The sequence below is a fragment of the Micromesistius poutassou genome (genome assembly GCF_964030765.1).
Source record: "Micromesistius poutassou genome assembly, chromosome: 21".
Lineage (NCBI taxonomy): Eukaryota > Metazoa > Chordata > Actinopteri > Gadiformes > Gadidae > Micromesistius > Micromesistius poutassou.
In genome coordinates this window covers 3965628-3991105 of record NC_140291.1, presented here as the reverse complement: position 1 = coordinate 3991105, position 25478 = coordinate 3965628, and the positions used below count along the sequence as shown (strand labels likewise).

The window sequence follows — 25478 nt, the reverse complement described above, 5'->3', positions numbered from 1 at the left end:
GCATGTGTTTTTCGAGAGGTATCACAGTGGCTCATCAAGGGAGAGGAGACTTGACATGTGGCGAGGCTAAGCTCGGATACATTTAAATCCTTAGCGATAGTTGCCTAGCGCTCGCATATCCAAAGGGGGCAACGAGGCTTTGAGTAACGGCTGCATGCGTTGCTTGTATTACAGTTCCAGACTTGGGCTCATTGTTACATTAATAAGTTGGACCATGTTTTATTCCATGTAGGTACCGGTATGTAAGTTAGTGTATAATTAAACTGTAGGTGTGTGTGTAATATAAACGTGCAATACTCATGTTTAAACAGATATATGTATATTATGTATTCTAATTATAAAACGAGTGGCTTAAATCAAGCAAGCTGATTGGTTCCCAACTGTTGTATATTGAGCGTATACACACAGCTATGACGCACGTTCAGTTTACAGAGTTCCGTATCACTTCGCACCTAACTTGAACTGTTGTTTATTTATATATAAAAGCAATAACATAGTTCACTGAAGCCTAAAAATATGTTGCTTGATGGAGAGGGTGGAAATGTTGTAAAGCAATAGGCACACGATGAGTGAACTCGATAGTAGGCTAAATTGCGGTGAACCAAGCTACCGTCTCTAGCCTTCTCTCTGAAGGACGCTACAGTGTGTTGCATAGCAACCGCCATACACTTTGCAGGCAGCCAGGGGGGACTACTTTTATGTATTTGTTAAAAAAAATGCTTTTCGCTTTTTCAAAATTGAGGGTGTCTATGACGTAAATTTCGCCATACTTGCGTAACCGTTTTATAAAGGTCACCGTCCCGACGCACAGCGGAGGGACGAACAATGCCCCTTAACTGTAGTATAATGAGAACATACCACAGCCTGTCGTGATCTATTGCTTAATTATAAAACGGGGGGCCTAAATCAAGCGATCTGATTGGTTCCCAACCGTTGTATATTGAGCGTATACACACAGAGTTCAGTATCACTCTATTGTCTCTATTTACTCTATATCATCTATTGCTTAATTATAGTGTACATGGCTCATACTAATTTCATTACCTCTAGCCCTTTCATTGCCTCTTAGCCTTTCACAGCCTTTTTACTGAAAGGCTTTAAATTGATAACTTAATAGTGTTTCAATATTTTTTTATTCATATTTGGTTTTAATACTTCTGGTCCAATATTTTGTTAGTATTTAGCTTAAACTGTGTTACTTCATAACCAGCGCAACCAACCCCACCAAGTCACTTTCCTTATGCGTATGTGCAGATATTCCTGGCTAAATAAAATATTCAGATTCTGCTAACCCAACAGAACAAATTCACATGCAGCTGTCAAACGACCCATTCTTTTGACCCATTCACTTTGATGTCCAATCCCTTTCTGTCAGTACGATCATGCTTGCCTTCTCAGAGTCAACTTTCGGCCATTATCCCTCCAATTAGATAAAAACAGCTCTCGCCAAGCTTTGTGCGCCACTGGTCGAGAGTTTCATCGACCCTCACGTGCCAAAGCAAATGGTCGACCAAGAGCCGACCGTTCTGTGCCGCGGCGTTTCCAACCGTTTATCATCAGACACCCAAGCTGGGATCTGATCACCGAGAGCAGGAAACAATTCAGCTCTTGGAGGAGAACAGAACACCACCCCCCCCCCCCCCCCCCCACCGCCCCCCCTCCCCTCAGGGGCTCTTGGAAGTGATTTAGATCACAGCACGATCATCGCAGAGAGAAATTGGGTGTAGGCTCAACCCAGTCACGGCCTCCTGTCTGTGTTTTTTTTTTTTTTTCAACTTTGGTTTCTTGTTGACGTGATTACAGGAGGATTCAAACCCCCATCACATAGACGCTCCTATACCCTGACACAAGAATGTTCTGGAAAGAAATGAAACAGTGGGAAGGAAGGTGGGGGGGGGGAATCAGTAGAGGAGGAGAGAGCCTATGGGGGCCGAAAAATCTATACTCGTGTCTTGGAAGACGAAACGAACCCCGCCGCCGCCCCCTCGTTTCTGGATTGATCGGGGCCTCCTGATGTGAATGTGAAGGGAGCTCGTTTTCGTTTCTTTACTTCGTGATTATAATTTTTCTTTTTTTTCATTTTCCTACGACAGCGAAGAGAAGCAGGCATAAAGGGCCGACCCCGCGGAGAGTTCATGAACACATCAGCGCGTCAAGGGACTCGGAAATCACCGCAGCAGAACTGCTACTGGCCCCGCTGGGCTTTGTTTCTATGGGAACATGAGGAACTACTTCTATTAGGCTGGAGCGCCGTGGCAGAGCCGAGGTGAAGCGTAGCCTTCTCTTCACGGGAGGAACCGTCGTGTCTAGCGGCGCTCGGTGGCTCTGTGCCACAAAAGCACGAGAATGGGAATAAAGGGAGGAATAAGAAGATGGCTCCTTATTTCAGGGTTACCCAGAAATGCGGCCCCACCTCTCTGTAATATGCACTGTATATCATTGGTTTTTGGTTCAGCGATAGACTGCAAAAAGACTTCTGTATGAGCGGTTTTGAAACCGCCAAACTGAAGGCCAAATATTAACATTGCAATTTTTCATTTTTATATGCTTTGTATTTTTTTTTTTGTATTGTTTTAAAAGTTCGATTTTGGAGGATTTATGATTATATTTAGAATATTTCACATTTATTAGGAAGCCTCATGGGGTTGGCAGACTGACCCTATACTGTATGTCTGAGCACACTGCAGGTGCCCATTTTAACCCTTAATTAATGAATTCATCAATTCATTTTCAAATTGATTGCCACGGGCCTGGCCTGACCATGACCGGTCATGCTGTAGTTCTCCAGAACTCACGGATGGCCACTCAGCCCTGTACATAGCGGCATATCCGCCCTTAGTGAGTCACGCGGAATCATCAGAAAACTTGTATCGTGCAATATCTCTTTCAAGTTCAATAGCCTTCAGCTCAAACAGACTCTTAATTCCTTCACCTTGAACAGGTTAACGTATGCGCAGGAGGACTGCGTATCCATTTGAAGCTCACGTTGCTTTGATATGGACCCTGGATGACTTGATGTAAACACAATACAGACCCCTTTTTCAATAGTTTGCCTGTGAGAATACAGTCTGATTTACTTCTTTTTACTTCTTACGTCTAATCCATTCTTTAAACTTACTAAAGTCAACCAAAAATAAAACGCAAAAGCACGGCTCGCACAAGCTCGACATTCGTCTCATCCTTTGCTTCCCGTGCAAGGCCTCTGAAGTCCTTCTCTCTCCGGGCCCTGTTCCTCCTGCACCTCATTCTGTGGAGCCTAAGGAGACCACCTAGTAGGGTGTACGCACTGGGAGGCCTGGCCCGCTGCCAGCCTGTCTGCCGGCGAGGCCAGGGGTAAACTCTGGCCGGCATCAGCTTCAGGCTGACTCAGTGTTTCCCGGCCTTACCTGTCCCCCCTGCGATGACGACTTGTCACTCACTCCTCACTGACCCCTTCTGCTGAGCGTAAATGGATCGGGCACTGGTGGTGGTGGTGGTGGTGTTGGTGGTGTTGTTGGCAAAGGGAAGGAGGAGATGATGTTCGGAGACACCACAGGCAGGAAAGACCGAGCGCAACGCGGAACGCTCCCTTAGACTTACAAGGCAGAGAGAATTAATAGCAAGAGAGTGAAGAGGAGATTGAGCAGAACAGACGGACAGGCAGCAAGACGGGAAGGCAAGGCAGACAGACAAACGGACTGACAGGCCGGTTGAATAAACAGACAAGCAGACTGACGAGCAGGCAGATGGAACGGACAGACAGAAAGAAAGACGGATGAAAAAGTAAGGGAGCGATCAGGGAGGCGAGAGTCCAGTTAGACATGACAAGCAGAGGGAGTAAGACATGTCGAATCGAACCCTGCGTGCGTGGAGGGGGGGTGGCAAATCAACCTTAAGCCCGCCTCTGGAGACCCTCTGCCGTGCTATTGGCCAGGCGGCACCTCACTCATGACAGGTTGGTCTAACCTGTTTTCTGCTGTGATGTCAGTGAAAGTCAGTCCTGCTCATTCCGGACCCCCCGCCGCACTAAGCTCTATCACGGAGACCCGGCGTTCGGTAGAGATGCTCTACCCGGCCCAGTCCCCGGGCGAGGCAGACGGGCGGGGCGCGGACGGCAAACGGGCCGCTTTGCGATTGGGCGATGTAGATGGCGCCACTGATTATTTCCGATCATATCTGTCCCATTTCCTCTTTGTCCTATTTCCTCTTTGTCCTCCCACCAAAGAACAACTGTGGAAAGTTGTGCTTCTCCCGTATGCACACACTCCTGAACGCACACACAACGATATATAACTATGTATGTATATATTGTATACCGGTATTCACACATCTAGAGTGAGAGACAGAGGGAGACGGGGGGGGGGGGGGGAGAGGGAGAGTGAGGGAGAGTGCCAGAGCGCTACAACACACCATTGTGTTGTGTTGTTGTACACAACATAGTTTTTGCGTCGTGTCCCGTGGCGACACCGTATCAACGCTGTGGTTCCTTGTTCCCCGTGTGTGTGTGTGTGTGTGTGTGTGTGTGTGTGTGTGTAGCTCTGGACACCACCAAGGACCCGTGTCAGAAGGTGCGGTGCAGCCGCCACAAGGTGTGTGTGGCCCAGGGCTACCAGAGGGCCATGTGCGTCAACCGGAAGAAGCTGGAGAACAGGTGAGGTCCACCCGCGCCTGTCTGACGGAGCGTACGAACAAAACGTGCACCTAGCGGTCTAGCTCTGTGGTCAGGTGCAGCAGAATGTCTAACTCTTGGCTTCGAATTCGTTTTTAAAATTTGTGTTCTAACTCCGCACCCCGGGTAGTCAGCTAAAGTACCCACTCCCTTTCGCCCCGCTCCTTCTATCTCCTCTCCTCCAACATTTCCTCCAACATTTCCTCCAAACTGTCAGGCCGAAAGCCTCTATTCAATCCTTGGTATTAGCTCAGAGAGGCAGGGCTTTTCTGTAGTGGAAAAGGTGTATTAATGTAGCTGTCTTATTGTAGCCGTCTTAGCCTTTTAGATTTTAGCTGTATTAGTGTGTAGCTGTCTCAGCTGTTTTGGAGGGTAGCTGTATTAGAGTGCAGCTACCTTAGCTGTATTGGAATTAGCTGTATAAGCGTGTAGCTGAGTGTGACTGTCTTAGTGTAGCTGTATTAAGGCGTAGCTTTCTTAGTGTAGCTGTCTTTGCGTGTAGCTGTCTTGGTGTAACTGTTTCTGTAACTGTAACTGTGTAACTGAGTGTCGCTGTATTAGAGTGTCGCTGTCTTAGCTGTATTCGATTGAGCCGTATTAGAGTGTAGCTGTATCAGAGTGTAGCTGTCTCAGTGTAGCTGTATCAGAGTGTAGCTGTCTCAGTGTAGCTGTATCAGAGTGTAGCTGTCTCAGTGTAGCTGTATCAGAGTGTAGCTGTCTCAGTGTAGCTGTATCAGAGTGTAGCTGTCTCAGTGTAGCTGTATCAGAGTGTAGCTGTCTCAGTGTAGCTGTATTAGAGTGTAGCTGTCTCATTGTAGCCGTATTAGAGTGTACAGTATTGAAGTGAAGCCGAATTAAAGAGAAGGTCATTGCAGCCCGGCTGGAGATCTATTGATCGTAGCCAGGGAGATGGTGCCAGAGAATGCCATGAGTCAGGAGTGATGTCATTTGGGCTAGAACACTCCTGCTGAGAGATGCGCTGATTAATCAAGGAGGTGGACAGAAGTAGTGGTCTGAGCAAGTCGGCCGGACTTGTTAGTAAGTTGTTTGGTCAACTTGAGAAGATGACGAAGAATAAGGACTGCCTTCCCCAATGTGTTGGTGGACTCGGGGCCATTTGCATCCCCATGGTTAGGAGCATTTCCATATTCTCTTGTCAGTGATTTAGACTTCAGCTTTTTACGAAGGGGGAGGGGGGGGGGAGGATATGGCTGGAGAAAATTGATTTGCAGTCTGAAAAGAATTAATGGGCCGAATCATTACCACCTCTGAAATTTGCGTGTGGCATTTATCTTTTCCAATAAAGACCCTTCATTTATTGGGTCACCTCGGAGAGATAGTGAGTGCATCTAGGCGCCGCCATAATCGGTGCTAAGTACAAAAGCAGCCGCGCCGAAGCGGCCTAGCGTCATTAAGTAGCGGCCCGGGGAAGCAAGACGTGGCGCGCTGTGTGCTTGTATGGCGTTAATCACCATGTCAGTGTCAAAAAGTAAGCAGGGGTCCATTTCCGTGACAGATACACACTCTAGTGTGACTCAAACCCAACGTGTCCTATTAGGATGCTAAGACCCCCCCCCACCCTTATCCTGTTTTTCTATTGGCTGTTGGTGCATTGAATGTGCTTTAATGAATCTCTGTTGTCTCTGCTGGAACACAGCGATACAACATAGTTAACCGCTTTTCATCTTGGACATATAACCAGAGTTCAGCCTGGAGAGTCAAATCTTCGAGGTCTAGTTGGAAAGTGGTCCTAGGCACAAAGTGATGTGTAGATATGTACGCAGGTGAAGGGTTCAGAACAGAGGGTTTATACTTTTGATTTGTTGCTGTGCGTTCTTTCAGTCACAGAACTCATAAATCAAAGGTGTAAATGTGTTCTTAAGATACACAGTCTAAGAACTTCCCGTTTTGGCACATTTGCCTCGATGTGTTGGCCATATAATCACATCTCTTGTGTTGGCCATATAATCACATGTCTTGTGTTGGCCATATAATCACATGTCTTGTGTTGGCCATATAATCACATCTCTTGTGTTGGCCATATAATCACATGTCTTGTGTTGGCCATATAATCACATCTCTTGTGTTGGCCATATAATCACATGTCTTGTGTTGGCCATATAATCACATGTCTTGTGTTGGCCATATAATCACATGTCTTGTGTTGGCTTCATCGGACGCACGGAACAAGTCAATGTAGCTAGGGTGGATGTCGCAGGTCGGGTTGGAGCATTGCTGTGATTCGCTACGGACGGCTATTTGGTTTTTAAATGTCATTTTCTGCATTACCTCCAAAGAGCCAGGCAGCCGGAGCCGCTGAAGACCAGGGAAAGCAGCTGCAAGCCCTGTCCTGTGACCGCCTCCTCGCCCGTGTGTGGGTCAGACGGACACAACTACGCCTCGGAGGTAAACGTCCGCGCGGATAGCATGTCCTCTGGTTCTGGTTCTGGTTCTGGTTCCTTTTTACCTCCCTCCCTCCCGTAGTCGCACTCCTTTTTGCCGTAGTTAGTACCGTATTCATTTGGCTGTCGTGTTCAGAGGAAGGGAGTAAACTGCTGGAGTCATGTTAAAAAAAAGTTTGGATTTATATATATATAAATACGTGTATCTATATAGGGCTGGGAAGCATGGTTCATCACTCCAGAGAGCGATGGTTCTGGGTGTGTGCAGTCATATGATTAATGACTTACCGGCATCATCAGACACTGGCCACCGCCTGGTTTTATTTTAAATGTACATGGAATTATTTGCATTATATTTAGATTTATGCATTGTGTTTAACCTTGAACGAGTTCACAACACAGGAAAATGACAACTCACTGCCCCACCCTCCTCCCCCTCCACCCTAACGCACTAAGTGCAGTGTCTCATCTGAATGAACAATCTCTGTTCCCTCTCTCTCTCTCTCCGCGGTCACCCCCATAAATGTTTTAGCTACACGGCGTCATCATCCTCCACCGTCCCACCTCTCTTCCATTTTTCTACGCGCGTCATCCCCCCCTCCCCCCCTCCTCCTCGCCGGTATTTCGCCGGTACATCTCCTTATCTCTCTCCTCTCTCTCCCTCTCTCTCTCTTCTCTCTTCCTCTCTCTCCTCTCTCCCCCTCTCTCTCCCTCTCTCTGCCTCTATCTCTCTCTCTCTCTCTCCCTGACAGTGTAAGTTGCAGCAGCAGGCATGTCTGTCAGGCAAGGAGCTGAGCATCAAGTGTGCCGGCTTTTGCCCCTGCTCCACACCCTCTGTGCCATTCACCAACACAGAGACCAAACACGGTAAAACCTTTTCTAAATATTTCATTTTGCGTATGCGTTGCCCCATTTGTCCGGTCGCAACGTCCCAACCTTTTAAAGTTAGCTGACATAGTTTAATGGCACTTCACCAAACTCGCTGACAAAGCAAGATTAACCTAAATGAACGCAGTGTTCAGATTACAACAGAGACTCCACATTATCCTCCCCGATGAATGCAGCGGATGCAATATTGAACTTTTTTAGATCAATAGTCACCAATTTCAAAGATTGGGCTTAGCTAAATATCCCCCCGTGTCACTGAAATGCCCTTTCAATCATGTGCTGATTAATTATTTAGAGTGTATACTCTCATTGGAGGCAAACTGCATTGATTGTCTGCAGCTCTCGGGCCTGTGAAAAATGCGGAATAATCAATGGCCTGAAATGCTAGCCTCATGTTTCTCATTTGGAAACATGAAATACATATTTAGGCATCATTATTTTGGGAATGAAGCAGGCTGATGACCGTGATGAAGTGACATTGTGCAAATGCTGTTCTGTAGCACAGCGTTAGTACTGTAGTAAGTTCTGTACAGTACAGAATGTAAATGAAAAAACACAAAAAATAATATAATAGATAATGGAAATATACAATAATAATACATAATCCCAAGGCGACTTTATAAGTGATGAGTAACAATGAAATAAACAAGAACAGAAAACCAAAAACAACAATAAAAAGTATATAAATATAAAATCGAAATGGAAAATATATGGTTTAAGTATAAATATGTAAATATATATAGATATATAGATATAAATAGCTAAATGACTGTGGACGTGATTGAAACATACACACCAATCTCTCTGAGAGTCTGAGTTAGCATTAAAAGTACCGAGTGGACCGACCCAAAGTAAACCCAGAGAGTCCTTCACCCTGAAGTTAAAACCCTATCCTCTGTCCTCCTCTCCCACAACAGAGACGTGCACCGGCCAGGACTTGGCAGATCTGGGCGACCGCCTGCGAGACTGGTTCCAGCTTCTCCATGGCAACGCCAAGCAGAACAACTCGGGCAAACCGGGCACTGGCACCGCCTCAGGTCAGCTAGCAGCGTGTGTTCACAAAAGTTGCTGCACTATGCATCACCACCTCCGAATATGTGGGGCAAACACTCACACACACACACATACACACACACACACACACACACACACACAAACATGCACTCAGGCAGGTGCACACACACGTACGCATGCACACATGCACACGCACACACGCACACGCACGCACACGCACACGTCCATGCACACACACACACACACACACACACAGCCATGACCACACTCAGAAAAAACACAATCACACATCATCAATAATTTAGAGGTCAAATTAACGCTTGTGCATTAGCTGTTACTTACAAGCTAAGCGCTAATGCTCCTAACCAGCGGACACTTAACAAATTATCGTCCACTCCCATCTCCCCGCGCAGCGCTGGACAAGAGCCTAGTGGCCAGCTGCAAGGACTCCATTGGCTGGATGTTCTCCAAGTTGGACAGCAACGGCGACCTCTACCTGGACCACGGCGAGCTGGCCGCCATTAACCTGGACAAGTACGAAGTGTGCATCCGACCCTTCTTTAACTCCTGCGACAGCTTCAAGGACGGCAAGGTCTCCACGGCCGAATGGTGCTTCTGCTTCTGGCGGGAAAGTGAGTGTGCACAAAATGGCCGAGCTGCAATCGGTGATGCAAATGAGATAAGATGAGTAGAACGGAAGGTGGAATTACTATAAAGAGAGATTGAATAGTAACGTGGCATTACCGGATTACATATTATTGTTACATGTCATGATCATTTCATTCCTTGAAACTCGATCCATAAGTAAGAGTAAGAAAAGAAAAGTAGAAATAGTACAATCTATATATCAGTGATTTAATAGAAGAAGGCCATCCATGGATCACATGCAGTTGCAATACAGAGCAGAGAGCTCTCAAATTGAGCTTTATATTATCATCATCTCTATTTCTTGCTAAAGATTTGGTGACTTTGCATACAATTAATGTGCGATGTGAACGATGTGTCATTTACCAGTGGTCCTCCAGAGTTTTGTATTGTGCACTTTAAATGTCATACAAATCGGTGCTTCCATTGCTGTTGTCCCTCACTAGTCCATCATGTAGACATTTCACCAACTTGGGCCTTCATTACATTGTCCCAGATTACATTGACTATATTTGTAAATTATTCAGCGCTGGGAATAAGTCTCCACCTGGCTTAAAGTCATGCTATATATACTTCAGAACTAAACAGAAGGGATTTGTTTTGTACTTAAAAACGACATTCCCTCTCACAATCTCTCTCTCTCTCTCTCTCTCTCTCTCTGTCTCTCTGTCTCTCTGTCTCTCTCTCTCTCTCTCTCTCTCTCTCTCTCTCTCTCTCTCTCTCTCTGTCTCTCTGTATCTCTCTCTGTCTCTCGTGTCCCAGTTTGTGAGTTCATGCAATGTAATGTATATAGCATGTTTGAAAGGGGTTGACCGTTCTCACATTGTCCGACAACTCCTAGGAGCTGAAGACAGAGCATCAGGGTCAAACGTTCCTCCAAAACACACAGATTGAAAGTAGGACGCAATAACCGCCTCATTTGAGACGCTGGCCGTCTTGAAAAAGACTAAAATGACATAACGTCTCATCCCGTCATTACCGATCATTCTATCAGACTCTCAGACTCGCTGGCGGCTGATCAATATGCTTTCAGGGGCCGTTGAACATGTCACATCTCACTGGAAGCACTCCATCTCTGCAAACACACGTTTAATAATGGCTGTCATTGATCGAGAGTTAAGACTTCAACGTTCCTGTGTTCCCAGAGCCCCCGTGTCTCGCTGAGCTGGAGAAGATCCAGGTTCAGGAAGTGGCCAAGAAGAAGCCAGGTAAATACAGCACTTTACTGTATATACACCTTGAATCTGTAGTATCCAGGTAAATACAGCACCTTATATACACATGGGACCTGTAGTAGACAGGTAAATATAGCACCTTTTGATATCCCGAAATCTGTAGTAGCCAGGTAAATATAGCATATTTTACACACCAGGAATCTGTAGTAGATAACGGTACAGTTTATGTCGTTTAGCGCTCTTAGGCACCTGACACATGGGCAAGCTTCTCAACATTGCCATGGAAACGCTACAAAAGGAATCACACCATACAATAAAATCCTACCATACCATATAAACCCTCACTTTACATCACAATACAATTACATCACGCAGCTACCCCGTCACTTCAACCTGCACAACGTGAGCCCCGTGCCGCGCTGTGCTACTAATCTCGGAACCCGAAACCGTTCCCTGTTTTAACTCAAACCCGTGATTAGTGCGGCTAGCTTGCAGCTACGCAGCGCGTGCTTGTATTTGTAGTGTTCTCGTGTAAGCAGAATAAGAAGGAGTCTGTGTTGCGCAGCAGACCAAAGGAGCTAGGGGAGGCTCATTAACCAGATCACACGCTCAGGGCCGGGATTAACCCCTCATCACGCTGTGGGATTAGGTCCGGAGACGCGGCTTGGGGGAGAGCGCTAAGGCTAAAGCATCCGTTTGGCTCCCTCGCTCCCCTAGAACGCTGTGTGTAAACCTCCTGCTTTGCAGGAGTGTTTACACTGTTTCTTTTTGGTTTTGGCTTGGGTTTTGTTTTAAGTGGCGTGGCTGGAGACGTGGAGTGAGTTTAATGTTATTGACTTCAAAACACCGGACAGAATGTTCTCGAGGGGATGTGCCAACGGTGATGCAGCAATCGGGGGCCACATTTTCAAAAATGTCACTCTCACCGTTTAACGACGAGAATAAATCTATACAGAACCACACGTCCTCTTTAAACACCTACGCTACCCCGCTGGATGCTGTTTGAAGGTTAACAACAACAGCAATCACATCAGAAGACCTTTGTTGTGCTCTGCTCCAAGGCAGTTTGCACTCCTTTGTCCCGCACGGACGCTCTTATCACAGGCTCTATACAAAGGATGCTGCCAGACTCATTTATGCTGCACTTATCTCCGGCATCAGCGAGACGCAGACCAAAGGCTGAGGATATCAATATTTAACACTTTGTGTATTTGTTTGTGTGTGTGTGTGTGTGTGTGTCTGTGTACATGCATACCACTTTGTGTGTGTGTGTGTGTGTGTGTGTCCGTTTGTGTGTGTGTGTGTGTGTGTGTGTGCGTGTGTACCACCATGAATGTGTGTGTGTGTGTGTGTGTGTGTGTGTGTGTGTGTGTACATGCATACCACTTTGCATGTGTGCGTGTGTGTGTGTGTGTGTGTGTGTGTGTGTGTTTGTATGTGTGTGTGTCTGTTTGTGTGTACGTGCATACCACGCTGTGTGTGTGTGTGTGTGTGTGTGTGTGTGTGTGTGCACATGCTTGCGTGCACGTGCCTCCCCCTCCAGGCATGTACATCCCCAGCTGTGACGAGGACGGCTACTACAGGAAGCTGCAGTGCGACCAGGGCCGGGGAGAGTGCTGGTGTGTGGACCCCCAGGGCGGGGAGATGGCGGGCTCTCGCATCCACGGCAACCCCGACTGTGGTAAGAAGAGCCCGGGAGTTTTAATAGGGGGGGGGCGGGGGGGGGGGGGGGGGGGGGATGGGGAGGGGGTGTAAAGGAAGGGAAGTTTATTTATTCAGCCCCCTTCAAACACCCAGACCCATCAGAGAGCTTTATATGGGTGTTCAAAGGACGATCGATAAAAGACAATGATTTCAAAGAGAGGTGTAAAACGTATAAGGGGGGGAGAATATATACGCCGGCGGAGACATTTCATTTTTAATAACAAGCTGGGAATGGCACACAGAAAGGTTTGGAGCCGTTTCCAAAGCAGTTCAGTATAGTATAAAGTAGCGTAGTGCAGTGCAGTACAGTAGGGTAATGTAGTGCATTGTAGTGCAGTGTAGGGTAGGTTAGGGAAGTGTACTGTAGTGCAGTGCAGTGTAGTGCCTGGTAGAGAAGAGCAGTATAGTGCAGTGCAGTGCCGTGCAAGGTAGGGGAGGGTAATGTAGTGCATTGTCGTGCAGTACAGTGCGAGGTAGAGTAGGGTAATGTAGTGCATTGCAGTGCAGTGTAGGGTAGGTTAGTGCAGTGCAGTGTAGGCTAGGGTAGTGGACATCATGATAGCGCATTGCAGTGCAGTGTAGTGTTGAGGCAGACCTCCAATCCTCTGGAAGTTAATGCCAGAAATGTGTGTCATAAACACACTGCTTGACCAAGCAGTGACGTTATGGCGCACATCACACCACCTTAACAAGCGGTTCGCCCGGGCGTGGTGTTGTTACAGTGAAATCAACTGAACCCAGTGACGAGAAATGTAATCATCAGATTAGTCTCGGCCTCTTTCGATCGTTTGCCCTACGTCACGGCACTGCTGATGTTTGATACACAGGGCAAGTTATGTCGTGCAGTGTCTGGAAGAAACTCAAGGCACGATTCTCATTGGCCGTCAACATTGTTGCGTAGCATTGACATTCACGCTACGATGCTACGCACTGCGGCGTGAGTGACGAACGTAGCTCCGGTGCGACACGGGGTAATCCGGTCAATTCTCAAATTTACATTCATGGGTTTATTCAGCCCACCGCCATGTCTTTAGTTTTTTCTGTCAGCGTTCAAATCACTCCTTTCACCACAGGTCTGTTTTACTAAACCGTTCCCGGCATCTGGTCCGTGATTGGTTGTGCTTGCGCGTCAATCAAGATCTAGGCGGTTCCTGACGCAGTTAATCAACACTGTGTCTCAGACTTCCCAAAAGGGAGGCTGGCCCTGCGAGACTATTATCAGATCAGATTGCATTCATGACCCCTCTGTCATCCCCCTCCCTCCCCCCTCCGCCAGACGAGGTGGTGGGACACTCCGGTGACTTTGGCAGCGGCGTGGGCTGGGAGGACGAGGAGGAGAAAGAGGCGGATGAGAACGGAGAAGAGGAGGAGGAGGAGGAGGAGGAGGAGGAAGGAGAGGCCGACGACGGAGGATACATCTGGTAGAATGGTATAGCAGACACTCTCTCACTCTCGCTCTCTCTCTCTCTCTCTCTCTCTCTCTCTATCTCTCTCACTCGCTCTCTCTCTCCCCTCACAAACAAAAAAAGGATTCTGGGGGTTGTCTTGGAGTGAGACGTGTGGAAGGCATAATGACCTCTTGGCACCCCTCCCTCCCCTCCCTCCCCTCTCTCCCTCCCCTCCCTCCCCTCCAGTGATGACATGACTTGTTCTTTTTATGTCTTGAGTATGTGTAGTGCTGCTTCATTGTCCTTTCATGAACAACAGATCTTTATCTTTTTTTTGCAGACCCAGGGGGTGGGGGGGGGGGGGGCAGGGGGCGCGCGCGGGGTGGGGTGCGATCGCTGCACCGTAGCTATAGAAGAAAAGTCGACTATCCATCTAAAGATCCTATCTGTCATCTATGCATATAGAGATTTTGTTTTGACATTGTGAATAAGTGCTTGATTGCTGTTAAGGACCATCGCAGTTCCCATTTAGAACGACTAGAGATCGAGAACATGTTTCAGTGCAATGCGTACGTTATGTTACTTCATGGCGACTTCTGTAAATAAGTCTTTGCGTCGATGATCTCGGGTGAGCTAGCCCCAGGCGGCCCTTATCCAGCATTATATCCGACTAGCGTTCAAGATGTATCAATATACACACAGTTACCTTCAAAATGTACATGCTTTATCGACCACGTGGGTAGACGGTAATATCTGAGATTGGTTTTCTGTGAAATAGGTTTTTTTGACCACTTTTGAAATCGTACCATTTTTGTTGCAAATTGCTCTGGCAAACCACTATCTTCCTCACCTCTTATTCTTCGAGCAGAACGTGCCACCCCATGTTTTATTTCTTGACTATTAGGACTGAGCTTTTTGTGTTCATTACTTGAATTTTCACTCTCGAGTTGTTTCTTTTTCTAGAAGAAAATTGCTACCATTTCTTTGTTCTTGCTATTGATAGGACAGACATTGTTTTTAGTATTGCATGTTAGTGAACAAGAATGTACTGCTAGGCTGAGCACTTTAATATTAAAGGCACTGGGGCCAAGCGTGTGTCTTGTTCTTTATGCTGACTATCTTTGAACACCCACACCAATGTTTTCCTCCAACACAATGTTTTGTTCATGTACCTTTTGATCTAGCACATCTTTACAAGCAAACAAGAATGAGAAAGAAAAAAAAGAAAAGACTCAAGCATCTCATGTAAATTGGTCTTCTGAGTTACTAAGCAATTTCTGATCTCACCAAGGCAATACCGTTCCATGAGGCACAGCAGATTCCTGCCCAGACACTGCAGCTTTTTAAGACATTCTCCTTTCTAACCACACAGCAAGTGGTAAACTCTCTCTATCAGAAGTGGACCATCAGGAGCCCACTAACACATTTTGGAGGATTATTTTCACTGCATATAGACTAGATGTTTAATTAAATAGCCCACATTTCATGAAAAGGTTACGTCATGGATGTGTGACCTTTGTGAAGTAACATGAAGGTCACAAAATATTTTCTGGGCAACTTTGACCTCAGAGCTCACACTGAGTGTTTTGATTGACACTGATTGGCCTGTCCAAGTTATGAGTTGTTACAACGGTTTTCCCACCAGACCATGGTTTTACGCAACCTCTCTCCACTAGTCTACTTTAGTCTAGTCTACTGGTGTAGGGTTAGATGTTCTACTGTAATAGAATCGTCTTTAAAACTCCATTATACGAATAGAGTAATTTTAATGCTGAATGAGTCCATTATTGGATACAGTTGATATTATTACATATAATATTATCATGAAATTATTGCTACAGTGGAATTGATTCTTTTTGGATCGGAGCTGCCCCCTCATGATAGGAAAGCAAATTACACATAAATGTAAATGCCAGACCCTAAAATCCAATGGTAAGGGCCCAAATGGGTTAACACGTTTTAATAAATATAATAAAGACAAACGTTATTAAGATTAAGTGTAAGATGTCAAAATGTTCATGTCAACATTTGCATGACATGTGACACAGAATGTAAAAACACAGGGTGTCCTACGTGATAACCACGTCCTGGCGGTGTCCTCTCTCTGGCAGTGGGTGTGCCTTAGGGCAGCCCTCCTGCCTGCAGTGTGTTCACACTCAATTTATTCTGTCAGACCCAAAGCATGCAGCAGCTGCCGGGGCAAAACAACATTGGCGTTCCTGTGACGAGCAGAGCGGGATGGGAACTAAATAATGCAACGGCTCAAACCATCACTTGGCTTCCGCCAGCCCAGTGTTGTGAAGATGCAGGATGGAGTGGCGAGCTCAACCCTCTTCGCTGAGGTGATGATCAGTCAAAAAACAAAATCTCTTAAGATCCAAGGTGTCAGATGGCAGAGTCAGGGAAAAGTCATCTGGGTGGAGTGGGTAAAATGCCCTTTTTGTCTGATTTTCAATGGCCTTCAATTTGGATTGCAGTCTTTTGATAATATTTGTGTGAGTTAGCGTGGGTGAGTGTGTGTGAATGGGAAAGTAGTATGAGCAATGCGATTTGCCTTTCATATCTGAGAAGGCAGGGGTCTGCATACATCCCCTACATAATCTTTTCATCATTAGTTAAATCCCCCAGACAAAACATTTGCTTAAAATATTTATTTACTCACATTAATACATTCCTTTTTAATAAATTACTCATTATCATTATATATTCATTTATCTTTTGCCATCTCGACTGTATCAGAGGGAATGTACAAACGTATTAAACATTATTTACAGTGGTTTGGACAAGACTGGTGCAGAACACTGATTAAATGAAAGCAAAACACAGTTTGATTACATGCGTACAGATCACTCCAGAGCATGGCTAAAATTCCCAATATTCCAACCCGCATTTTAAGGAAGACTACCGACCACCTATTTTCACATCAAACTAAGTGCTTCCATGTGATACTAACATGTCATTGTACCTAGCCTGATGTCTCAGTACCGTTTAAGTTCAATCTCGTCGTTTTAGATATCAGTGATCTGGGTGTAACAGTGTAAACAAAGTATGCATTTGAAATACATGAAAAGGTCAACAAAAGAGAATGGGCATGTTGTCAACACAGCCTTTTTTTTGCAAATGCACTCTCATATCTTAGTCAAGACAGTCAAAAAGTACACGTCGTGCAGAACTTCAGGATGCTGTCAGACACACACACATCCTGCACATGAATCACACAAACTGACAGTAAATTACGTTACATTGCCATAACAAACCAAACCCCTGATAAATATCTACTTACAAAAACATGTAGATATGGAGGAAGCTACTGCTTTCAACTGAAAAAGAAAACCGACTTTCAAGTAAAAAAAACCTACAAAATAAGACATTCAATAATGAGCCACAATTAACTTTTAATCAAAAGCTTGGCGCTATGATGCAGTAGCTAGTTTGAGCAGAAGTGAGGTTGAATTAGAATAAAGCAATATGTTACGGTCATGTTAGTTGGCTAGTTATTTGATGTGGCAGAAGTCGTTTGCAGTTGACCTCTTAAAAACATCCGTAAATTACTAAATGTGTTACATATAAAAATAAGTGTAAAGATGGCTTCTGTCCTGCCCCGAAAAAAAACACACTCTGAAAAAAAATCGCTCAAGGTGGGGGGGATATGCAAGGTCGTCTCAAGCGTTCTACAGACTGCCGTTTCACTTTGCTGCTTCCTGACATTTTAATAGCCTGCGGTATTAGCATCCTTTGGAATGTACCCACGGCAGAGCAGCCATTTTAATAATTTAACTTGTGACGTTGCTATAATGTGCCTTATGTGTATTAGGTAGTATTCACACGGCGGAATAAATATCCATTAAATGCTTTTGTCTTCGGAATATCCATCAAATGCTTCTGTCTTTCTCTATGGTATTTGTGGGATTTATTGCCAAAGTTTTCTGTACACCGAAGGGAAATCATTTCCATTGATTCGCTCGTCATATAGTGAGGTTCCTAATATCATGAGCGAAGACTGCATCCTGAACAACATCTTTGGATAAAGGCTTTACAGAAAAAGCTGACTAGTAGAAAACTGTGGCCTGCAGCGAGTCTACTGAGTGAGTTTGTCAGGAGAAATGTGCAAGACTTAATAATTCCCAGTGTTTGGTTCCTGTGTCCATTATTGGTCTCTAAACTCTAAAATAGCTTTTTAAATTTCCCCAACATAAGTTCCTTCCCTCATTCAAAATACAATTTCTCATGTACGACGCTACATGATCCACTGACCCATCACACGAGTAACGCAAACCGTCTAATACAACCTCAGCGACACCGGAAAATAAATGAACAAATAAACATCTGCAGACTAATACCCCGTTAATAGCACACACTTTCGTTAACAACGAAACAAAATTTCCATGTTTGCATAGAAACCTTTTTTCGGAGAAACCTGACTTATCGTGGTAATAAAACAAAAAAAGAACAAAAGAAAGGAAACGCGTCGTCTGCAGTGCATGATGGGACCAACGTGGACGGCTGTGTGGAGGCTCCGGACGCCAGAGGGGGTGTGGGGGGGGTCGTCTCCCGTCAGTCCATGTACTGCGACAGCCACCGGAAGCCCTCTCCGTAGCCCTGCTTCTCCTGCACGCTGCACATGAACACCTCCAGCGGCCGGCCCTGCAGCTGATCCGCCGAGACGCTGCCCTGCAGGGGGGGGGGGGGGGGGGGGGCACAGCGAAGTGAATGCGGGGGAGGAGGGGGCGCCACGCTGGACGGAAGGTGAGCCCCCCAGAGGGAAGGGACTTTTTGGGGCGAATAGTGAAACAATCGCTAGATTAATGATGAACTGAGCAGACTCTTTTTCAGCATGTCAAAGGGGGGTTTTCGTCTTCGTCTTCAAGTGGATCAGACGTGAGAGGACAGGCCAATTATGATCATTTGATCTTTTTTTTTTTACAATATACATGTATAGGCTTTTGGGCCTTCAAGGACAGCACAGAGAACGGAGAGAGGAAAGGGCAGGACTGACATGTAGCATAGGACCGTTTCCATCATACCTGCGGCGTACTGCCTACAATACAGTTGTCACATTAGGGGGTGGAGCCGTGGAGCTGCCTCTTATTCAACCAGCCTGTCGACTGCTGTTATGCAATTAAAACTAAAGTCCTGAAGAATAATGCATTGTAATTGAGCATGAGTCACAATGCGCCTGGAGCCGTAATGAGGAAAACACTCAGAATCACCTACGCCTGCTGCTAAATCCGCTAAAGAGCTTGTCAAGCTGCGTCCTTCTCATCTTTTCCCTTAGAACTAAATGCCAGGCATATTTACACACGTCGGTCCATCCTTCACAGGGTAATTGCTCCGTGTGGTTGCTAGGCAACAGCTGATCACAAAAAGATGTGCCGGCTGGATGAACGCTCTTCAAATAGTCGAGGGCCTTCTACGAAAACCGTAGTGGCTGACAGTTCAGACTCCTGGAGCCTTTGCCTGCAAGATAACGATGTATCCAGGAGGCTGTTTTCCACAACAATGCAGAGGAAGACCGTAGAACGCCAGGTACACTGCAGTTTGACCCCTTGTTACATTCAGACATCATATATAGCAGCGTCGATGTGTTTACCTTTCCTGTGACCTGGCTGTCGATCCCAAACGCTCCCCTGAGCGCCCCTTCACTGATGGCCTCCGGACGGTCGATTTTATTCCCCAGCACCAGAAACGGCACATTGCTGATGTTCTCATTTTGTAGCAGAGCCTGGAGTTGAGGGGGAGGGGATGGTACAATACGAAGCATGAATGTTAGGTACAGTACTAGTGTCGTAGAGTACCCTTTGTTCGGGTGTCTGTAGGATGTGATAAACGTAGCCCCTGCAGATCATACTGCTATCACCCTGTTTGATGACTAGAGAACGGGTTTCTGAATGGCTTACGTCCAGCTCGATCTTGGATTCCCCCAGCCGGTCATGAGCAGCGCAGTCCACTATGAAGACCACGGCGTTGATCGCCAGCAGGTAGTTACTCCAGAGTCTTCGGGCTAGGGACATGGAAAATAAAACATCTTACTCCCAGCGATAGGGCATCTGATATGAAGATTATAAAAGGGGGTGGGGCTAATCATACATCAGGCTTGTATAGATTTTGTTTTTATTTGTGTACCAATATGTTTCTGAATGTGAGCTTAGTCTTCAAGATTGGCATCACTGTAATCTAGTTCATCCCTTCCATGAGTGAGGTTATTTTATGTACTAACACATCTGTACCTTGATTACCATTTCAACAAGATGGGTGACACCTCAAGGCAAAAATTATTATATTTACCCTGCAATATTTTTTCACTGCAAGTGTTATAAAACAAAGTGCTTACCTTGTTCGTGTCCTCCCAAATCAAACGTGGTAAATGTCATGCCAGCGATGGTTAGCTCCTCAGAGGCTTTGTAAAGAATTACATATACAATGCAGCTTCTTAGGTTTGAGAACAGGTTACGGAATTAAAATATACCCATGTTCAGCATGATTGGGGTGTACACAAAAGCCTACGTCTGAATAACATATTACATAAAGGTCCTTACTTGGATGCCACGTGGGTACGTGTTGTGCAAGTCGACCATCTTTCAGCACGTTTAGAAGTGTTGTTTTACCAGCATTGTCCAGGCCCAGGAATACCATCTTCCCACTCTTTTTGTAAAGGCCTGAGACAACATACAAGCACACAATTCACGCATCACGCATGACTCATGCAAACAGGTGTGATGCTCATAATAACACAAAACAAACAATTATTTTCACGCCATGCTTACCTAGAAACTGTAAAACCCCACTAAACCCTCTGTAGATCCAGTCAAATAAGAAGGACATGTTTGTGGCGTTTTCCTGAAACAGAAAATATGTTTGTACTGTGACTACATAGCTACATGTGCCTATACAAACAGTCATTTTTACTATGAGTGAAATCACATTATGATCGCAACGCTCCGGAATTCCATCTAGTAGCAAGTAACCTAGTATTTCCCTGAATCTCTCATAGCCCGACGGAACACCTAGAACGGGATGCTCTAGATAAGCGTTATTGGCGAGAGAGGGCGGGACTTCAGTGAAAGGGTTTAGCGAGAGAGGGCGGGACTTCTGATAGAGGGATATCCGTTTCGTGTACATGTTTCGGAAATTGCTTTGTCAAACTCCATATATATTCTCATTGTCTTGGTTGTTGGTCATGCTCTCAATTTTTTATTCTCTTCCTTTCGGGGACTGTTGACGTACAGGTAGCTCATAGAAAGCATGGAACCGGAAATTGCGTGGCGGCAGACCAGGATAACGCTTAAATTCAGTATCCTCTCTCAGCCTTATTTAATAGTGAGACGTAATGTTCGGTGAATTTAATGTTTTGACAGCCCACACGACATAGAACGAGTCAAGGAAGACGTTACAAATAAAGGGGTTGTGTATCATAAAATCATCCGATCATTAGAGTCAGAACAGTACTATACTGCTTAGGTTGGATTGACGCGGTACTCGGGACTCAAAGTTAAGACACTAGCATGGGATGACAAGCTAGTTCATAAGCATTAGCATGCTCGTTAAACCACCTCACGGCTTCTACACTTTGATTTGGAACAAGATTGTATTCAGTAAATATACCGTATGGATCCAACCCGCTGTTGAGGTATTGAGAACAGAAATGTCACGGTGTGCGCTGACAGTAAATCGGCTGTCAGAATGCAACTCACCTGACGTCACCTGTCGGCCCGCTGACAGAATAACGGCGGCGGCGTCCTCCTCCTCGGAAACAGCCGGAGCGGCTCGTTTCCTCACTATCCCGACTGCGGGGTGTGTGCAGTTCCCCGGTGCAACAGCGACACCTTGTGTCCGATAAGGTGAACAGTAAAATGGTATTTGTAAATGGATGTAGTCATTTTATTAAATCCATTTACAATACAATTCAACTTGTACTTCTACCCGCCTTCGTTGGATTTCAGTCATTGTTTTTTTCTTAAAGTCAGGAGAGCCTTTGTCTTATGACTATTTCAAGCAAATTCAGTATTCAGTATTACGTTTCATCCTAACCCTAACCCATATGGTAAAGATGAAGTATGTTTATTTTGCATAGCTTGTTTGTTGGCTACGTCTACTTTAGAGAGGGTGGTTTTGATATTTATATCACTCTTGTCGACAGTGTTTTAGAATGAAAGTGCAACATATTGACCTAATTGAATTTGCCACTCAAAACATTTTGGACAATAATGATATAAGATGTTTAATAGCTTTATGGTGGGATACATCAAATGTCACAGTGTTAGTGTTAGTGTTATCTTCAAATATCATTGGATTCAATCAAATTCTTCAGGTCTTCATTCCAGACCTTCTTACTTCTCATAGAAAAAGCTTTTGTCAACTGAAAGAGAAGAAAAGATTGTTATGTCATCGCTGGGGAAAGCAATTATAAAAAGAGTATACACACACACACACACACACACACACACACACACACACACACACACACACACACACACACACACCTGCACTCGGAATGCATTCCTCTGCTCCAAAAGCAGCCGTCTGTAAGATAAAAAAAAGCATGTATTGAGGTAATAGGTAAAGTAAACAAACAATAAACAAAAAAAAGAAATATGTCAAGGTTTTAAAATAAAAAATATTTTTTTCAGGTATAGGTAGGCTACTGTATGTATCTATACCAGTATTTTATGCATGAGTCTCCATTTTGTTACTTCAGTTAAATATGCTGTAATTTTTTCTTGACAGCTCACTGTCACAGGAAAACACAAAGATTCTAGTCACATGACACCCAATGATGAGAGAGGAGCTCACTGCGTCCACTGTGGCCTTGGCATCGCCGCTGGAGCACAGGAAGGGACTGTCCGACACACAGGTGTTCATGCTGACTTGGCACGGCCCCCAGGCCCCGGGAGAGATAGGAGCACAAGAAAGGGAAGAACTTTCTTAGCAAAAATGAGCATACAAAATATTATATTTATATCCAAAAAAGATTGCAGAAGAAGATATGTATCAGGGAAGACATAAGGCCAGCAGACTGAACTTTGAAAATACTTCTTCTTTGTTTGTTTTTTGACTATTCTTAACTCACTATGTGAACTGCTACTACTTTCCTGTACAGTGTACCGTTTATGAGATGTGATGGTGGATAGATGAACGGGTTAAACCAACTCCTCACCAATTTAATCCACCAGCATCAGTCTTCTTGCCAACAAGTGCCTTCCAGAACTCATGAGTACTTTTCACAGTCTCAATGGCAAAGTCCTGGAACACAGGTAGTCACATTCTATTTCAGCATTTTGGGGTGTGTGCTTCTATTGTGCCAAGTGTGACTTCTGAATTCTATGTACCCTGTCTTTAAATTCTCCATTGAATGCAAACTGGTTTTCAGGTTTTCCATCCGGGACTTTGTATCTCTTGAACCAATCGAAAGTGGCCTCAAGGTAGCCGGGCTTGAGTCTTCTGACATCATCAATACCTGTGCAGGTGAGCAAACAGAATGACACCTAACCCTTTTGTGGCCACTAACTAGTAGGCCTACCCTCACTATCAGGTTTGCATAACATTTCATCCATGACTCTTTATTCATCTTATTTACACACATGACATGTGATTCCTTATACACGTTACATGTAGCCTTCCTTACATGTATTACATAGGATTTTGGATGTAATTTGAATAGGCGAGCAGGCGTTACTCTTACTATTAAAGTCTGCCGCCTCTGGGTCCTCTGTATTGATCACGATGACCTTCCAGTCAGTCTCCCCTTCGTCGATCAGAGCCAGGGTGCCTAGCACCTTAATTTTGATTACCTCTCCTCTGGAGCACACCTGGGAAAAAAAACATTGGGTCAATTTAATGGACTATTAATGGAGTTGGGCTAGAGTTGAATGAGTCGTTCTCTTACCTTATTGCCTATGTCACAAATATCAATAGGGTCGTTATCGCCACAGCATCCCGTGTCACAGTCTTTGTGTCCGGGGTCTTCCCATGTCTGTCACACGTTGGTCACATAATATGCATGTGACATTACAACAGTGGTTGAATGATGCTGATCATGGGAAATGACAAGGTTTTCAAACAGGTGAATTCACCTGTGGGATGGCTCCGTAGTTCCAGATGTAGCCCTTGTGAGGAAACACGTTGGCTACATAGCGCAGATTGCCCTTCTTGGTGTCCTGTACAAGCGGGTTGAGGGCGTCTTTGGTGGCAATCTGAGAACAATTCAACAATGTGGAGGAAAGAAATTTTGGAAAGAACATAAGAATGCACTAGAATTTATGACAAATAATCGTTAAGGCATGGGTTGTTGCAAAATATATTGTATTGGAAAAAATCAACAACAGACAATGTTACGTTTTATTAATAATAACCATCATATTGTAATTAATTAATTAATTAAGAAATAAGTCAGAAGGTAATTTGTTGATCAATATTTATGTTGGGAGATATTACCTCCATTTTGGCATTTGTCCACCTCGGAATCTCCACCACAGCATGGAAAATATTCTGAAGCATAAATGTAGAGGTAAATGTACTTGTACTAATGTACTTATCATTTCTCTGGAATGCATGATATTTTTCCCACCCGTATTATGTTCTATAAATCATCTTTTGGACATATTTAATGGAAAGCGTCTCAGTATCTCTAAAAGACTACTCAAACCTCCCATGACCCCAAGGGTTTTCGCTAAGAAAACACATAATTCTATTGTGTGATTGTGTTAAATGAAGAGAACAGGTATCACAATGATTAACATTTAAAAACCCCTTCCCATCTTTGTATGCAGGTAACTACAACGGCATGAGACATGTTTCTCACCTCTGCTTCATCGGCGTAGATCGGTATGTCGTGGAATGGAGAAATATACTTTCCCTCTTTTTCTACACAAAGAGAGGTGTGACCATACATTATGCATAGTATTGTTAGTAATAGTAGTAGTAGTAATATTATAAGTAGTAGTAGTAGTAGTAGTAGTAGTAGTAGTAGTAGTAATGAGTGAGATATAATAAGACAGGAACCTTTGAATGGGATTAGCCTTGCAAAAATAACCCTTAGGTTGTTTTGCTCACCACTTGATCAACCGTCTTAATGATAAAACAAAATAAGTACTTACTGAAGTACACCCTGTAGTCCGGGGTATTTGGGCTGCCCCTCTCCTCGATAGAATAGCTCATGGCTGTTGTCGTTTCAAAGCAAGTGTGCACCGTGATGGGATATAGAGGCAGAGGTAAGCAGCTCCCTTGGCCCTAAGTCCTGTCTCTGACAGGACAGGGAAGGTAGGCGAGCATCGACACACAGGGATCAGTGGTGTTATGTGGTGTCATGTGACCCAATCCTGTAGGTGGTTGGTAGGCACCTTGGCTTTCTCATATTTTTCTCAGCGAGATAAGATGCCGCCAGTAGTGTGGACTAAAGAGTCCAGGAGTTTGAGAGGGACAAGAGCGTGTTTATCTTTGCTTCATCCTCAGTGCAGCTTTAGCACATGGTTGGTACCATGGTTACCAGATATATATTCCGTGCTGAGTGACACAAGTGTTTTTCTTTTACCCCATAGCAATTCTTGAGAGCCCTTGCAGACATTCACATGATCAAAAACAGATGGGGCTGACCTGTGTTAGCAGTAAACCAATTAAG

General features: G+C 44.9%; 3 protein-coding genes across 3 annotated transcripts in view; 1 reads left to right on the top strand and 2 right to left on the bottom strand.

The window, feature by feature from the left end:
* LOC311366620 (testican-2) overlaps positions 1-13901 on the top strand; it is a gene marked incomplete at both ends in the record, with an annotated part of 32497 nt that extends 18596 nt beyond the window's left edge. Inside the window, 8 exons of the mRNA XM_084485417.1 lie at positions 4516-4630; positions 6946-7054; positions 7803-7917; positions 8856-8975; positions 9366-9584; positions 10743-10805; positions 12316-12453; positions 13753-13901. Coding sequence (XP_084341543.1) covers positions 4516-4630; positions 6946-7054; positions 7803-7917; positions 8856-8975; positions 9366-9584; positions 10743-10805; positions 12316-12453; positions 13753-13901 — 1028 coding nt within the window. The remainder of the gene's footprint in view (positions 1-4515; positions 4631-6945; positions 7055-7802; positions 7918-8855; positions 8976-9365; positions 9585-10742; positions 10806-12315; positions 12454-13752) is intronic.
* Positions 13902-16535: 2634 nt separating this feature from the next.
* On the bottom strand, positions 16536-21576 carry sar1aa (secretion associated, Ras related GTPase 1Aa). Its single transcript, XM_084485914.1, has 7 exons — positions 21556-21576; positions 20629-20701; positions 20401-20520; positions 20196-20261; positions 19762-19865; positions 19455-19586; positions 16536-18535 (listed from the first exon to the last, which is right to left on the bottom strand). The coding sequence occupies exons 2-7, from the start codon at positions 20684-20686 to the stop codon at positions 18419-18421; spliced, it is 597 nt and encodes a 198-aa protein (XP_084342040.1). The 5' UTR covers positions 20687-20701; positions 21556-21576; the 3' UTR covers positions 16536-18418.
* A 563-nt stretch (positions 21577-22139) lies between these two features.
* ppa1a (inorganic pyrophosphatase 1a) lies at positions 22140-25018 on the bottom strand (the record flags this gene model as incomplete). Its single annotated transcript, XM_084485559.1, has 10 exons — positions 22140-22220; positions 22655-22724; positions 23019-23104; positions 23191-23318; positions 23544-23670; positions 23748-23834; positions 23935-24054; positions 24296-24349; positions 24663-24724; positions 24958-25018. The coding sequence occupies 10 exons, from the start codon at positions 25016-25018 to the stop codon at positions 22140-22142; spliced, it is 876 nt and encodes a 291-aa protein (XP_084341685.1).
* Between the last annotated feature and the right edge of the window lie 460 nt (positions 25019-25478).

Bases quoted from the DNA above. Each gene is read 5' to 3' on its own strand.
- sar1aa (XM_084485914.1), bottom strand. From the start codon at position 20,686: ATGTCCTTCTTATTTGACTGGATCTACAGAGGGTTTAGTGGGGTTTTA. The intron at 19,866-20,195 runs GTAAGCACTTTG...CCATGTCCCTAG, and splicing joins TTTGGGAGGACACGAACAAG to CCCGAAGACTCTGGAGTAAC. The intron at 18,536-19,454 runs GTAAACACATCG...CCCCCCCTGCAG, and splicing joins ACAGCCAGGTCACAGGAAAG to GGCAGCGTCTCGGCGGATCA.